The 17,547-nt window shown below is 45.0% G+C and overlaps 1 protein-coding gene across 1 annotated transcript in view; it reads left to right on the forward strand.

Moving 5' to 3' along the window:
- Window positions 1–14,549: 14,549 nt before the first annotated feature.
- DCLK3 (doublecortin like kinase 3) overlaps window positions 14,550–17,547 on the forward strand; it is a 42,851-nt gene continuing 39,853 nt past the window's right edge. Inside the window, exon 1 of the mRNA XM_068983095.1 lies at window positions 14,550–14,805. Coding sequence (XP_068839196.1) covers window positions 14,550–14,805 — 256 coding nt within the window. The remainder of the gene's footprint in view (window positions 14,806–17,547) is intronic.

Raw genomic sequence — 17,547 nt, forward strand, 5'->3', positions numbered from 1 at the left:
CTTGGAAAGCTGGCTGGCGGGGGCGGGGGTGGATAATAAATGCTGTCCTCTGAGCTCTGCCTTCTGCATCTCTTTTGTCTTTTCTGATGTTTCTCACAGAACATCTCCTTCACGCCTGCAGCCTCAGTTTCTCTGGTGTGCTCATCATTTCTCCATCACATCCTCCTGTCTCAACACCTCTTCCAAAGACCTGCTGCTCCCTTCTTAAAGTTCAAGGTGTAGGAGGTGTCATCTTTCTGGGAGTCAAGTCTTTTGTCGCTGATTATATGTCATTTGCTTTCGTTTTTCAGAGACAGCATTCTTTCAACCATATCTTGACTTTTTCATTACCAGTAATTTCCATTTGTACTTTTCAACTTTTGTTTTCCCAAAGACGAAGATAAATTGTGTCTGTTCCTGCAAGACCTTTGATTGATGTTAACCTCGTTTTGCACCAGAGATCTCTAGCAGTCTGAGGCACCAAGCTCTGCAGACACGAAGGCATCCAATGAATCCCACCCGTTCCTTGAAACAAAAGTCATCCTGCTGCCAAATACTGTGGAATTATATAATTATCAGTTTTGCTTTGTTAGATAATTGTGCTTTTTAAATGCTTTCCTAAAAATAGCTTTACCAAAATCTACATTTTCTACCTTCTCTGAAACTTAGGGATGATTGGAGGGTTGTTGTTTTTTTTCTTTCTGATTTTATTGTTGCTGAAATGCTTCACAAATGACATTATTAAAAATGAACCAGAACAAAGTTAAGGACTTTTTTTTTCATCCTTATTCTCCTCTCTGACACAGAAGAGGCTCTTTCACTTCCCTGGGTCTCCTGCTCTCCACCCACTCGCAGTGTAAGTGGGATGGTCTAAAGATTCATGGAACGCTTGCAAAATTCTTGAGATTTCAAACTAAGAAGGTTCTGTGCAAGTGTGGAAAACAAAGACCAGAACTCCACACAGAACAATGGCTCTTCAGACTCGGCCATGACTGCCCTGCCCTGCTTTCGTACTGCAAAAATAGCTATGTTTCCGTCGCTTTTTGTTTGTTTTTAATATGCTTATTTGATAATTTATTCTGTTTTTAAATTTCAACAACCCATGGGAATTTAGATCACACCATTTACCAACTTTAGTTCAAAAAAAAATCATCACAACTTTCAAATGTTACGAAGCATGACATTAAAAAGTCAAGATTAATAACAATAGTTTCAGATCACCTAAGAGAAGAGTGTTTTTTTCCACCACCAGGGTATCTAACTGTCAGCTTCAATAATAGGCCATCATAACTCCCTCGTTGTTTTCTTCTCTAACTCTTTGCTTCTACTAAATCATAATTTTAGGAACAGAGGATCCTTCGAGGCTGCTAGGTCAACGGTTTCACTGCCCGGGGAGCCCAGGAGGGTGAATGTTTGAACCTGGAGTGGAGCACTGCCTATAGCCGTGTCCTGCCCTTGACTAACTTGGCCTCTGAGACAATTTCTTCATGGTCTGGTGCAGTGTTTGAATGTGACTTGTCAACCTAATTGATAATATGATAATGACTTCTTTCTCTGATGAATGAAGAAAATAAACATTGAGAAAAAAATTCCTACTTGGTGATTAAAGTCTTTTATACCAGAGTTCAACCTCCCTGTGAAATTCTGATATCATTTTTTTTTTCTTTTTTTTGGCCACACCATGTGGCATGTGGGATCTTAGTTCCCCAACAAGGATAAAACCTGTGCTCCCTGCCGTGGAAGTGAAGAGTGCTAACCACCTGGACCTCCAGGGAATTACTCTGATATCTTATATTGGATATTTATGATTGTGATACATTAGCTTTGAGGCTAGAAGCTCAACCATCTCTAAAATATTGAAAATGTCACTGCCATTTGCCACCTGGAATCACGTGCTAAGTTGCTTCAGTTGTGTCTTACTCTGTGCAACCCTATGGACTGTAACCCGCCAGGGTCCACTGTCCATGGGATTCTCTGGGCAACAATACTGGAGTGGGTTGCCATGCCCCTCTCCAGGGAATTTTCCTGATACAGGGATCGAATCCAAGTCTCTTATGCCTCCTACATTGACAGTCAGTTTCTTTACCACTAACGCTACTTGGGAAGCCCACTTGGAATGATAAAAGAAGTCTTTCTTTACGTATCAGTTACAAGAAAAAAAAAAACATTTTTATAACCTCATCCTCCTTTCCATAATTTAATGGAAGCACACTTCTTGACTGTGATCTTACTTGAATGTGATTCATACAAACCATGCTAAACAGAGTCTTGTTGCCCCTTTCTTCTCACTGCATGCCGAGAGACTGGAGATTAAGTCACCGTGAATTGATCATGTTTGCCATTTTCACTGGCTCCCTCCACCGGATACAACGACCAGAGGGCACGCTGATGGTCAGTCACTGCCTGTCTTCTGCCAATAAAGTTGTGTATGGATTGGCCTGCAGGAACATGCCCTGAACTATACATATATGCTCTTTTTCGCTTCATGTGTGGCTGATGTTCCATCAACCCTGGTTCAACACTTGTTTTCCAGTTTACAACAAAGCTGCCCAAACAATCTCTCATCCCGGCACATGAAAGTCATTGAGAGCTTCTCCCTTGTGAATGTGCCATGCTTTGGGTCTGACACTGCATCCACTGTTTCCCCATCTATTTGCCATGAAGTGATGGGTCCAGATGCCATGATCTTAGTTTTCTGAATGTTGAGCTTTAAGCCAACTTTTTCACTCTCCTCTTTCACTTTCATCAAGAGGCTCTTTAGTTCTTCTTCACTTTCTGCCATAAGGGTGGTGTCATCTGCATATTTGAGGTTATTGATATTTTTCCTGGCAATCTTGATTCCATCTTGTGCTTCATCCAGCCCAGCATTTCTCATAATGTACTCTGCATATAAGTTAAATAAGTAGGGTGACAATATATAGCCTTGGCGTACTCCTTTCCCAATTTGGAACTAGTCTATTGTTCCATGTCCAGTTCTAACTGTTGCTTCCTGACTTGCATACAGATTTCTCAAGAGGCAGGTCAGGTGGTCTGGTATTCCCATCACTTTAAGAATTTTCTACAGTCTGTTGTGATCCACACAGTCAAAGGCTTTGGCATAGTCAATAAAGCAGAAGTAGATGTTTTTCTGGAATTCTCTTGCTTTTTCAGTGATCCAGTGGATGTTGGCAACTTGATCTCTGGTTCCTCTGGCTTTTCTAAATCCAGCTTGAACATCTGGAAGTTCATTTTTCACATATTGTTGAAGCCTGGCTTGGAGAATTTTGAGCATTACTTTGCTAGCATGTGAGATGAGTGCAATTGTGCGGTAGTTTGAGCATTCTTTGGCATTGCCTTTCTTAGGGATTGGAATGGAAACTGACCTTTTCCAGTCCTGTGGCCATTGCTGAGTTTTCCAAATTTGCTGGCTGCTGGGGGCCAGCGTGAGGAACTCCGCCCATGGCAAAGGTCATGAGGAAGGAGGCTTGGCATACGCAAAGGCGTGATCAAGCCTCAGGAAACCCCCTGTTCCTGAGCATCTACCCCAAAACCAGAGTCTGTTTTATGCTCTCCCCCATAACCGTTTCTCTCGGAGAAGGGAAATTTGCAGCTCCAAGTCAATAAAAATTCCTGGGCATGACAAGAGTGTTTCAGCTTACGGACTCCTCTTAAGGTTATCTAGCCCACCTGTATAGGTTCGTCCGGCCACATGTGATTGTTTACAGCCTCCCAATCTGAGAGGCACGAGATGTTCTAGACTTACTAAAGGCAAATTCTTTTGGGGAGTTGGAAGTTATTAGTATAGTGGGTTGGTTAGGAATTATATTGGTGAAGGGTTTTTCATTTGTTGTGCCAATAATTGCTGCTAATTCCCTGCCCTGGGTGTGACAAGGATGTCTTAGGTCAAACCTCTCTGCTGACAGACTAGCTTGTGTGACAGGATTATCCATACTCCTGCCACTATGCACATGATTGTTTACTACCTCTTAACCATAAACAGCACAGAGAGTTTTGGAGTATTTTGAGAGTCTTGATTAGCATAGGGCTTTTCTCATTGTTGAGTCAATGATTGCCGCCAGGCCTCCATATCCTTAGGCACCTGGGAATATATTAATCAATGTATTTGGAATATAGAAAAGGAAATATAGTAGTTTTTAAGGTTAGCAATACTAGACTTTTTGAGTTAATGAATTTTCTCTTTTGTAATAGATCACTGTACTTTGTTATAAATCACTGTGTCCTTGCTATGTAAAAATGTAACTTTATCATTATCTTAAGACTAAATAGATATTAAAGGGAACATTGCTGAAAGGATTTTCATTTGTTGGGTTGATGTTTGCTGCTAAATCTCCATGTTCCCTGCCCTTAAAATGAATATAACTAGCATATAGGAGAAATAAGTATTAACATTTAAGATTAATCATGTTAACCTTGGGTTAAATAAGTTCCTTTCTTGATTGTAACTCACTACACCCTCACCCTATAAGAATGCAACTTTATTTGGAGGGTGGTGCCTGGTTTAAGAAAAAACACCCTTGGAAGAAATAAGTTTTTTGGTTATCAGAAAGAAAGGATCATAAAATGTCAGCAAGTCTCATGGCCAGAAGATGATGTAATATCCCTAAGACCTTTTTTTTATACATTTATGTGAAGCACCTGATTTTGATAAAGGTCAGGACTGCTGACACCCGCGTGACTCTGTATTCATCCCTATGTGTAACAAAAGGTATATAAGCAAACCCAAAAATAAAGAAATGAGATCAGTTTCCGGAAAGACTGATTCCCCCATGTTGTTTCTTTCTTGCTCCCCGTTTTTCTGGCTGAATTACCAAGTTATTCAGCCTCTTTTTCTCCACTAATTTTCCTACTACACTATCCGTTTCTAATCTCTCTATATATCTGTGATTAAATATGTATTTTTTCCAAGAACGCCGACGCCGTCCCCACCTTCGAATCACCCTGGATCCACTGGGGCTGGACCCTGGCAGCTGGCATATTGAGTGCAGCACTTTCACAGCATCATCTTCCAGGATTTGAAATAGCTCCACTGGAATTCCATCACCTCCACTAGCTCTGTTTGTAGTAATGCTTCCTAAGGCCCTCTTGACTTCACATTCCAGAATGTCTGGCTGTACGTGAGTGATCACATCATCGTGGTTATCTGGTCATGAAGATCATTTTGTATAGTTCTGTGTATTCTTGCCAGCTCTTCTTAATATCTTCTGCTTCTGTTAGGTCCATACCACTTCTGTCCTTGGTGTAAGGAGTTCAAAATTGAGTCACGCACCAGTGTAAAGTGAAGATAAATTGTTAGTTGCTTCAGTTGTGTCCGACTCTTTGCGACCCATGGACTACAGCCCACCAGGCTCCTCTGTCCATGGGATTTCCCAGGCAAGAGGATACTGGAATACTGTATCCAGAATACTGGAGTGGGTTGCCATTTCCTCCCCCAGGGGATCTTCCCAACGCAGAGACTGAACCCGAGTCTCCTGCACTACAGGCAGATTCTTTACAGTCTGAGCCACCAGGGAAGCCCTAGAGCCCTAGTCCTTTTCTTCAACCATTAATTAATCGGTCATTTTCACACTGGAACATATGACTTATTCTGGGGCAAGTGGGGAGAATTTGGTTTACCTGTAACTGTGGTTCTGTCACTGTGCTTAGTTTGACAATCATAAAGTTATAGATGACTTCCTGCCATCTGTTTGAAAGTTTCAAAACAGACAATTCTTGAGCATTAGGGGTCAGTAGATTGCTTATGCAATGATGATCAGATTTCACATCTTCACTGTCAAACCTCCTACTTGTTTTTTTTTTTTTAATTTATTTTGCTTATTCATTCTGTTTTTGTTTTTGTTTTCTGGTGGTGGTGGGGTGGGGGGAGCCACGTGTGCAGCTTGCAGGAACTTAGTTCCCCAGCTAGGGATTGAACCTGGTCACTCAGCAGTGAAAGTGCCGAGTACTAACCATTGGACGTCTGGAGAATTCCCCTCCTACTTGCTTTTTTAAAAACAAATAAGCAAACGACTTTTCTGGCTGTGTGAAATGACATCCTAGTCACTTGTTCCAGCACAGACAGATTCACATTTACTGCTTTTACTAGAATCTTCACTATTTACATTTAAAACATTTAGAGTTGCAATGTATATAATACTACTTTCTTTACTACTTTTAGGATTCTATGAAAGGCTTCATATAGATTCAAGGGAAAGAAATAATATAATTATCCCTTAAGTAACTGGAGCTGCTGTTGGAAACTAAAGATGCTCTATCAAGATTATAGAACGAACTTTCAACTTTTAAGCATTAAAAAAATAAAAGCTCAAGACTACATTGAAAAAATAATTACACCCAAGTTAGAGACTAGGAAATAGTGACTTTATATGTCATCACAGTCTGGTGAATTCTACACCAACAGAACTCTAGAATCAGGTCTGGTATGGTGCTTAATAGAAATTCAAAGGTAATCTAGATTTTTAAAGAACTAAACTGGTTTGAGAAATTGCTTTAATCCATGAGTCAGATGACTTCTCTGACATGATGTCAACAGTCTATGTATGCTTACACTTCAGGGTTACAATCTAATTAGTCAATGCTACATCTTTTAGGAAGATATAATCATGGGACTGTCTTTCAGAAGGATATGGTTACTCTTAATTTTTAAGCCTAAATTATGAATTGAGGGGATTCTGACCTGGAGGAGGTCACATCAATCCTATCGGAAATGTATTTTACCCTGGTGGCAGCCCCTCTTCGTTGTTTTTCATGATCTTTGTGTCCTCAGGCTCTGGTGTAGAGATTGAACACAGCAAATACCTGTGAAGTGCTCAGTGGTTATTCACTGGATGAATCAATGGATACATCGAGCAGGCAGCAAGGTATGGTGGATGCACGTTGCAATCAGACAGACCCGGATTCCAATTCTGCCTCTGCAATTTATTAGGCTATTGTGTGACCTTGGGTGAGTTTTTTAAGCTCTCCGACTCTCAGCTTTCTCAAGTGTTTAAGAACAGGAGACATCCTCAGAAAAATGGCAAGAATGACCCTACTTCACAGAGTTCTGGGCTTAAAAGAGGTGTCCCTGTACAGAAGCTCCTGATTGATGGTTCAAAAATGTTTGTCTCTCCTCTTGCATTGGGCTTCTCCTCTTTGATAGAGATCTTTGAGAATATTCAGAGAAGGAGCTAAATCTCCCAAGTGGGTTGAACACCAAAAAAGTGATAGTCGCTCAGTCATTTCTGACTCTTTGTGACCCCATGGACTGCTGCCTGCCGGGCTCCTCTGTCTATGGAATGCTCCAGGCAAGAATACTGGAGTGGATAGCTATTCCCTTCTCCAGGGCATCTTCCTGAGCCAGAGACTGAACCTGGGTCTCCTGCATTGCAGGCAGATTCTTTACTGTCTGAGCCACTAGGGAAACCCAAAGGGTTAAATTAAAGTAAAATGTCTATTTCAAACCTGAGAATGAGAAATTTGAATTTTTTTCTAGAAAAGTTCTTTGTATATTATTTAACATGTGAAGAAGTAAAATTTGGTGCCTTGCCCTTCTCCATTTCCTCCAAAGACAGAACACAGAAAGTTGCTGACACTATAGCAGGGGTCTGTAAACCCTTTTTGTAAGGAACCAGGTAATAAATATTTTTGGCTTTGTGGGTCTGTTGTTTAGTCGCTAAGACATGTCCAATTCTTTGCGACCCCAAGGACTGTAGTCTGCCAGGCTCCTCTGTTCATGGGATTCTTCAGGCAAGAATACTGGAGTGGGTTGCCATTTTCTTCTCCCAAATTCAGGAATCAAACTCACACCTCCTGCATTGGCAGGCAGATTCTTTACAACTGGGCCACCTGGGAAGCCCTATGGTCTCTGTTACAACTATTCAAAAATAGCATAGGCAATATGTAAATTAATAGGCATGGTTGTATGCCAATAAACCTTTATTTATACAGATTGGCAATGAGCCAGATTTGACGGTGCCATTCATAGAGTTTGCAGGTCTTGCCTTAGAGCAGCAACTTTCAGTTAAATACAAGAGTCAGGCAAGGTCTGTCCACTTTCTCTCTGTTTATCTTTGAGGACAGCGTTCATATCCAGGGTTCATAACTTTCTATCCTTTATATTAAGATGAACAGGGAGAATTTATTTGAGGCCAACTGAATCACTGATAAGTTTATTTTAAAGTTTTATGTAAGAGAATCTGAGCCCCTAACTTCAGAATTTCCTTATCACATTCTCAGTTTTGGCAGGGTCCATATATAGGCATGAACCATGCATCCCATTTTGCAAATATGCTTGTACATATGTATGGCTTTAACTTTGTGTGCCTCCGTGGGTTTTTTTTTAAAGTTTTTATTGAATTTGTTACAATATTGCTTCTGTTTTATGTTTTGGTGTTTTGGCTGCCTGACCTTATCTCTCCCACCAGGGATCGAACCTATACCCTCTGTACTGGAACTAGACTGCCAGGGAAGTCCCCTGTGACCCAATGTGTTTTATCCTGGAATCTTAGGACTGGCTACTATTTACTTATTATCTCTCTCTCTCTCTCTCTTTTTTTTTTTTTTTTTGAGGACAAGTTTGGTAATTCAAGAGAGATTACATGTATTTTTGTGTTTCAGTCTGTCTCTCTCAGACTTAAGCCCAGTTCTGTTTTCTAGCTTTTATACCTAATTATAGGCAGTGTTTCGAGAATGTCATGTCCTGTGCTGCTTGAAATCTTGCCCTGAATCTGCTACTATACCGTATGGGCAGGGGAATGTTTCGGACTTGCCTTTTATTACCATTCCACATTTGAAAATCATTTAGTAGTTTTGCAAATGAGTTTGTTTTTATTGCTACAATAGAGAAACAGTTATCTGCATCTTGTTTTTACTGCACCAAGTGCCATATTCTCGGGCATCGGGAAGGCCCAGATGGCAAGTTTAGCAGACATTGGAAATAAACGGGTTTGTTTAAAAAAGCAGGAGCTTCTATCCAGGAAAAGGGGTATTGCATTTTAGATGTATTCCTGAAATCATGTCTACACACAGCTGACACAGTTAGCTAAAACAGAGTGGAGAGATTGTATCCATCAACATCTTCCACGGGAAATCCTGCACTGTATCTTAGGCAAGAGTTTTGAATTCTTCATTGTTTTTGTTTTCTGGACTTTTTTCACCATGCTACGTGGCTTGTGGGATCTTAGTTCCCCAACCAGGGATTGAACCCTGGGCCCCAGCAGCTGAAAGCAGTGAGAGCACTGAGTCTTAACCACTAGTGTGTGTGTGTGTGTGTGTGTGTGTGTGTGTGTGTGCTGCTTTCATCTTGTCCGACTCTTGCAACCTTACAGACTGTAGCCTGCCAGGCTCCTCTGTCCATGGGATTCTCCAGGCAAGAATACTGGAGTGGGTTGCCGTGCCCTCCTCTAGAGGACCTTCCTAACCCAGGGATTGAACCCACTCCTCTTAAGTCTCCTGCATTGGCAGGAGGATTCTTTACCACTAGTGCCACCTGGGAAGCCCCCAACCTCTAGACTGCCTGGGAATTCCCTGACTTCTTTCTTGTTGAAAGAGGTCTACCAGAGTGGGCTTGAGTCACATGTGATGATTCTGCCCAAGCCGACCAAAGCATTCTGGCTGACTTCAAGGTTGATAGGAATCACCAGCTGGATGGAATGTGTCACTAACTGCGCCAGTTGTCATTACTGAAGGGGAGCCTGATTGATCACAGTGCAGCCATTTCAACACTCTACTTTCCTATCTTCCGCTGACAGGGAGGACAGAATAGTTAGGACTTGTTAGGTGCATTGCAATTTACTTAGGGTTAGAAGATGATGCTTGAGTAAGGGCTGCATGGGGCAGATGGAACAGTGGATGGAAAGAGACGGTAGCCAAGACAAAGCAAGGGATTTGCACTAGTGGGAGCCTATGGCCTCCCTGGGGAACTGGCAGGAGGTGAGGGTTGAGAGGTAGACAGTGAAGCTGTCTGAACTCCCCACTAAGATGGAGTTCACCTGCCAAGTTCCTTTCTGAAGTTTTATTCCCTTTCTTATCCTGCCCCTAGACCTCGCAGGCTGGAGGAGTCTGAAAGAAAAAGTGGTGGTGGTGGTTTAGTCACTAAGTCATGTCCGATTCTTGTGACCCAGTGGACTGTAGCCCGCCAGGCTCCTCTGTCCATGGGATTCTCCAGGTAAGAATACAGGAGTCGGTTGCCATTTCCTTCTCCAGGGGATCTTCCCCACCCAGGAATCGAACCCAGGTCTCCTGCATTGGCAGGCAGATTCTTTACCAATTGAGCTATGAGGAAAGCCCAAAAAGGTAGGGGAAGGTAACACTGAGCAGGCCCTTGCAGGGCCTTTTGGGGGTACAAAAGCCCCTCTGTGCCCCCTGTTCCTTAAAAAAGGCATTAGTCTCCTAGGAGTTTCCTGAGTTCCAAAGAGCAGACTCTTGCAGTTACTAATTAGGGAAGTGAGGCAATGCAGAAGCAAAGGCAGTGCAAAGGCAGTCAAGCAACCACAGTAAGGATATGTTAAGCAGTAGTTCAGTGACAAACCAGTCCTCATTCCTCCTCAAGGAACACACATAACAATCTGATGCATATCTTTGCATTGTTCTGCAGAAACTAAGGCCCCCCCCACCCAAATGGAAGGTGGTGACTATATGTTGACCATAAGTACACAGATCTCAGATTGGCTAAAACCAGAATGTTGATGATTAAGATCCCTGAAATATCCTGTTACCTCATCACCAACCAATCAGAAGAAAGCCCATGAGCTGCAACCCTCACCCCAGATGTTGCCTTTAAAAACACTTGTCTGAAAGACATTAGCAAGTTCAGCCATTGGATAATGAGAGGCCCGTTCTCCTTGCGTGGTGTCCTACAATAAACATTGTACTTTCCTTTATCACAACCTGGTATCAGTAGACTGACTTAGCTGCATAGTGGGCAAGCCGATCACAGTTTGGTACAGTAAAGAAGGGAGGCTAGGAAATCTAGTTTTTATTCCAGGCTGCAGTGTGTTCAGCTAAAACTTGGGATCTGTTACTAAGTCAGAAAGAGAATAGGTGTTCAGCGAGCAGGTAACAGTTTCTTCCAGTATTCAATGAGATGTATCATGTTTATCCCTCACTGTTGGGAGGTAATCTGATAACCTGAGCTAAGCTGTTCTTTGTATGTGTTTAATGAGTTTACCTAATGAATTTATAAATGATTATATAGACAGTAATTAAACCTTGCTGGGCTGTTGCTTTTACAAGAAAGAAAACACAAGTCATCTGAATCCTCTTTCACAAAAGTTAAACCTTTCTCTAAACTCAGTTTTTGTGGGGTTTTTTGCCCGAGGCTTATGGGATTTTATTTCCCTGAACAGAGATTGAACCTGGGACCTTGGCAATGAGACCATGAATCCTAACCGCTGGACCTCCAGGGAATTTCCTAAAACTTTGGTTTTGAAACTTTTGTTTACTCCTAAATCATAGAGTTAAGAACAGTGGCTGCAGTGGCTTCTAAAAAGGAAATATTTAAGTAGCCGAGGGGCTACCTACTGCCAAGAGAAATTTCAAGATAGCTTCGTCCTTCAGGCTTTTGCTCAAATGTCATCTTGCCAGTGAGGCCCTTCCTGTCTGCCCAGCCTAAAATAACAACAGTCCCCAACCCCCATTCCCTTCTCCTTGTTTGTTTACTCCTTGCCATTTATCACCATACTTGCTATTTCATTATCTGCCTCTCCTTACTAAGACAGGAGTGACTGGGAGGCAGGTCATTTGTCATTTTGTTCACTATTGCAGCAAGTGGTCCCTGATGACCATTTTGTGGCCATCAAACGAGCTGGAAGCCAAAGCTCTTTTGCACACAGTGGCTTCCAGAGGCTGTTGCAGCCGTTCTATGACCCTGAGGCAACAGTCTGAGTCTAAGGAGAGAAGGCAATATGTTAAAGGATGCCACGGAAAGAGATTTAGTCCTGAGCTGCTGAACCAATGTACTAGAGCCTTCTCCTAGAGTTTTTATTATGTGTGAGGAAGAGGAAGACAGACCCTGACATCTGGGAACAGGCTTGGTCCTCAGCCTTGGTGTTGTCAACATGAACAAGCTCACAGAACACCAACACCAGACAAGGCCATTCGGTGACCTGATGCATCAAGGAAAATCAAGACCATTGCTCTAATCATGTCAGTGGCCATGTGGAGAAGTAGGTGATGGTAAGGAAGAAATTTTCCTTTACCTTCTAGGGTCCTCTGGCTGGTCTCAGAATTGACATGAGACAGACTAATAGGAGAAAAATCAAGTTTAACGACAGGTATACATGAGAGGGCTTCCCAGGTGGCGCAGTGGTAGAGGATCCGCCTGCCAATGCATTAGCTGCAGGAGATGGTGATTTGATCCCTGGGTCCGGAACGTCCTCTGGAGTTGGAAATGTCAACCCACTCCAGTATTCTTGCCTGGAAAATTCCACGGACAGAGGAGCCTAACAGGCTACAGCCCATGGGGTCACAAAGAGTTGGATGTGACTGAGCAAGCACACACATACATGGGAAAGCCCAAGAAAAACTGGGGCTAAATGGCTAAAGCCCTCACCTTAAATACCATCCTCAACTGAAGACAAAAGAGGATCTCGAGGGTGTAGAGGTTACCAGGAAAAGCACAGTATAAAGGGGGAAGGTTGTGATGCAGATTTGTCATTGCTTTCTCCAATGATTAGAATTTTTAGGGAATTCCCCGGTGACCTAGTGGTTAGGACTCTGTCCATTCACGTCAAGTTCCTAGGTTCAACTAAAATCCCACAAACCTCACAAAATAGCCAAAAAAAGAGAAAATCATCTCTCTTTAAATATCTTTCTCTAGGTCTTGCACATGAGCTGTCACTTATTCTTTGTATAGAACCATTTGTTCGTGATATACTAATATAACTATGTGCTCAAATAAGTTTGGAAAATAATGCTTGCTCTATGTTCAGTTCAGTTCAGTTCAGTTGCTCAGTCGTGTCTGACTCTTTGCGACCCCATGAATTGCAGCATGCCAGGCCTCCCTGTCCATCACCAACTCCCGGAGTTCACTCAGATTCATGTCTGTTGAGTCAGTGATGCCATCCAGCCATCTCATCCTCTGTCGTCCCCTTCTCCTCCTGCCCCCAGTCCCTCCTAGCATCAGAGTCTTTTCCAATGAGTCAACCGTTCACATGAGGTGGCCAAAGTACTGGAGTTTCAGCTTTAGCATCATTCCTTCCAAAGAAATCCCAGGGTTGATCTCCTTCAGAATGGACTGGTTGGATCTCCTTGCAGTCCAAGGGACTCTCAAGAGTCTTCTCCAACACCACAGTTCAAAAGCATCAATTCTTCAGCGCTCAGCCTTCTTCAGTTAGTTCCTTTTAAAAATGTGGGGAATAACGATATATGTTTCATATAATAATAAAAAAAGAAAAACTCAGAAATGATGTGACAAGACTCAGTAAAGAATTAGAAATGAAAGGAGGGGAAAAGGGAATTTTTAGAGATTTGGTCCTTCTCTCCCAGGTAAAAGAGACATCTAATAAACGGAGATTTCCTTTACAAATATAACTGTTTCTTACACAAGGGTAACTCCTACTTCGTTTTCAGAGATTTTCCCCTGTCTGCTGTTTCTCAAAAAATAACCAGCTTAAAATAATATTCCGAAGAGAGACCGTTTGGAGTGGCAAATCCTGTTCCCCAACACCGGCATGGTCTTCCCTGCGTTAATCATTTCTCCCGGGAGGGGCCTGGGAGCCGTCTTTGAGCGGATGGGATTTGACTGCAAACATGGGGAAATCTCTGCAAGTGGGGGGCGGGGGGAATTATGCGTGAGGTGGGCTTGCAAGGGGTAGAACAATGCAGGGGGCACTGAGCAGCCGTTGGATGCTACCAGGAAGACATGGGGCTGGAGGGCAGTTTGCAAGCTATATGTTTGAGGTCACTGGTGTGAACAGAGTAGAAGCAGGTCTCTGAGTCTGGGGGACACGCAGAGGGCGACTGCGGGGTCCGTATGTGAGCATAGTGGGGATAGGGTAGGGGGAAGGGATCGGCGAGGGAAGCCTGGTCTCTGAACCTCCAGGAGGAGCGAGGATTGCCGGAGTCCTGGGAACGCCTTTGGTCCGCCACCCACAGAGGACGTGGGCGAGGCTCAGGTTCAAAGCCCGACCGCTCCTAGCTCAGGGCGCGCCCGGCGAGCGGGGAGAGGCGGGGCTCCAGAGGGGTCCCCGAGGGCCACCTCGGGCGCTCTCTGGAGAAGAAAGGGGTGCTCGAGCAAGTTCAAAGCGGGCCCCGCCTGCCTGCAGGGCCGGGCTAGGAGCGGGGCGGGGCGGTCGCGCGGTTGCTAAGCCGGCGCCCCCGGAGACGTTCCCCGTGGCTGTCGCCCGGCGCCGCTCAAGGCGGGCGGCGGGAGGGAACGGGCAGAGGAGGCGGCGCAGGTTCCTCGCCGCTCGCGCCGCGCCCGCCCTGCCGTCGAGCCGGGGCCCCGTGTCCCGGCCTCCGAGCCATGCCCGCCGCCGCGCCCGCCCCGCGCCCGCCGCCGCCCCCCGCCCGGCCCGCCCCCGGCTGCCCCACTCGGCCCTCCCCGGGTAAGTGCTGTGCGCTCGGGCGCCCACCGGGTCGGGGCCGCCGCCGGGATGGGGGAGCCCTTCTGTCTCCGGGACTGGAGACCCCGCTCCGCGCGCGGCGGGGCCTCAGTGCGGGTCCCGCGGGGGTGCCCGGAGCAAGCGCGCAGTGCTTGTACGCGCGTGTATATGCGCGCGCGCGCGTGTGCTTGTGTGTGTCCACATCAGCTGAAACTCGCCTCCTCGGGGTTAACGCTGTCCCGAGCTGGGTTCCTGTCCCTCGCTGTCCAGAGGGGCCGACCTGGGAAACGCAGGGACATCCTGCGAGGTGCGGTGGGGCTGCAGGAGAGGGGAGCCGCGAGGGAGCAATCAGGCCTGTATTGAGCATCTCGACGTAGTAGGTGCTTTACCTAGAGTTGACCTCATTTCATCGTCTCCACAGACCTATAAGGAAGGTGGATTTATTCCCATTTGTCGGACGAGCAAACGGAGGTTCCCCAAGTCATATGGCTTGATAGCAGCCAAGCTGGTATTTGAACCCAGGTTTCCTGCAGCTCTGTGACCCGGTTAAAGGAAAGGCAGTTCTCCTTAGAAGTAAAGAAACACACAGAAGAACTAAAGACCACAGGAGAAAAGGCTCCAGGCAAAGCGTTTGGGGGCATGAACAGAAAAAAAAAGGGGAAAAAATGAATTCGTGAAATATCCCATCAGTAATTTCAAATGTAGGATCACGTTTCCACAGCCTTCCCTTGTCTGACTCTGGGGGCAAGGTGTTGTGAGATGGGAGAAGGCTGTACAGGGCTGGACAGAGGTGTCTGGAGACACCTCTTCGGGGTATCTCCCTGCTGGGAGAGGGGAGGGTGAGGAGAAGTTGTGGCGAGAACTCAGTTGTTATTCATTGTCAACAGTTAGTCATCTTTCCATCCCCCATCACTGCCCCCCACTGTGGACTCCATCTCCTTTACATTCTGTCTTGTCCAAGATGACAGCTGTCAAGTTGAAGCTGGGTCCTTCCTTGTCGATCGTCTTGGCATTAGGTGATCCTGTGCCTTGATGGTTGGGTTAGGAGCCGTGAACTTAGTCCATTTACTGCTTATGTGGTGATCTGCAAGCTAGTGTTGAGCTAACAATCATTAACACAACGAATGAGGCATTTAGAATAGTAGCCAAGCATTGTGCTTATCCTTAAGGGGCAAGGTGGGAAGAAGCAGGGGCACTAGCAATCAAAAAACAAAACAAAACAAAAAAGGCTGTTGGGTTTGCCTGGCAGCCCAACTTCAGGAAAACATTTCAGCTTAATATTTGGATTGCTTTGGGTAATGATAGAAAATGCTTCATGGGAGAAAGAAGAGAGTCAGGAAACAATTCTGAAAGAGGCTCTGTAATTCATTCCATGAAGGTTTGAAAGGTCTTTGAGCCAGGTCCTTTTTGGGTGAGCCAAAAGAAATATGAGAACCCCCTGAGGCTGCAGAATAACTGAATCAGCGATATATCATGGCCATGCTTTGGGCGAACCTTGGAGAAAGGGATACTGAACCCTGGACTGTCAAGGACTCTCCACTGTCACTCAGTGCGACCTCAGAGCCCTTTCTGCACACTGGGGCCCCAGGTGTTTTCATTTCCAGCTGCCTACCCCTCCTCCTTGTTGGAGGAAGACCCTCTTTGCTGGAGCTTCTGGAATCTGTAGAAATCCACTGTAGAGTGACATCACATTGACCTCCAGGCATCATTGCTGCTCTTGCTTCTCTTTCTGGCCTCACGTCTTCACTCCCCTACCAGTATTTTTCCTAGGAATACTTGCTAATGAAACACTTTCCTAAGAAATTCCTGTCTCAGGATCTGATGCTAGGGAACCGAGCCAACATTTCTTGAGTACGACTGTATCATGAGCTCTGGGCAGGCTGTGCTAGCCTGCAGAGTGCCTTGGGGAGAATTTTCACAAAATGCCTCCTGACGGATGGAGCTCTGTGCCCAAGCACTAGTTTAACCAACAGGGAGTCAGAGCCCATTAATCACCTCATCTGGGTGCCTTTGGTGGGTGCCCAAAGGGTGGCATGGTGCTTTGGCATAATGCAAAACAAAATGGAGCATTGATTCATTGTCCACAAGATCTCACTCTTGTCTTCCCTCAACCCTCTTTTAACCAATTCGAGGGAAATGTCCCTCCCATGTTTTCCTAAATATCTGAATATTTCAGGCAGGTGTGCTGCTTTTCTCTGGTTACATGTGGAGCTGGGTAAATGTCTTAGCTTCTTTCTTTTTAAAAAAATTTTGTGATGTGCACGCTTTTTAACGTTTTTATTGAATTTATTGCAATATCACTTCTATTTTATGTTTTGGTTTTTGGGCTGTGAGGCTTATAGGCTCTTAGCTTCCCGAACAGGGATCGAACCCACACTCTGTGCATTGGAAGGCAAAATCTCAACCACTGGACCACCAGGGAAGTCCCCTTAGCTTCATTCTGAAGACAATAATGGGAAAGGAAGGGCTGTCTTGACCAGTGGAATCACAATACCACAGACTCCAGGGACCGGCTGGTGCCTGACCAGGGAGGGTTATGGGTCTCCACCAGCCTGGCTTTCCAGGGGCCTCTGCCTGGATTTGGGTTCCTTGTGAGGGGCTTGGATAGGCTTCACTAGTTGAAGGCTCCTGCCTGATGATATTTCCTTTCCTCGCATCCAGGGGGCTGTTGTATCTGGTACCCAGAGTTTCCCAGGTTTTTCTGTGTGGCCTCCTGTGAATGTCTAAATCTGGCCCATCTGGCGGTAACACAGAGCCCCTTTTGAAGATGCATATGTGGGGGAGTTCTTTGGGAAGGATGTTTTTAACTTCCTGGTAATGTAGGTCAGAAGAGGGAAATACAGGGAGAGTAGGAATATGGGGAAGCAGACATCTGTCCTGGGAGTCAGGGAATTCAGGTCCATTCCCAGAGGTCTGAGACTTCCTGGTGACCTGGTGCAAGGCATTGGACTTCTCTGGGAACCTCGGTGTCTTCACCCTTCTTAGCTTAATAATAATTGTCCAGCCATCCTCAGAGGATTGTCTGATGATCAAGGAGGAAATATTTTTA

The sequence above is a fragment of the Capricornis sumatraensis genome, chromosome 10 (assembly GCF_032405125.1).
Source record: "Capricornis sumatraensis isolate serow.1 chromosome 10, serow.2, whole genome shotgun sequence".
Classification (NCBI taxonomy): Eukaryota; Metazoa; Chordata; class Mammalia; order Artiodactyla; family Bovidae; genus Capricornis; species Capricornis sumatraensis.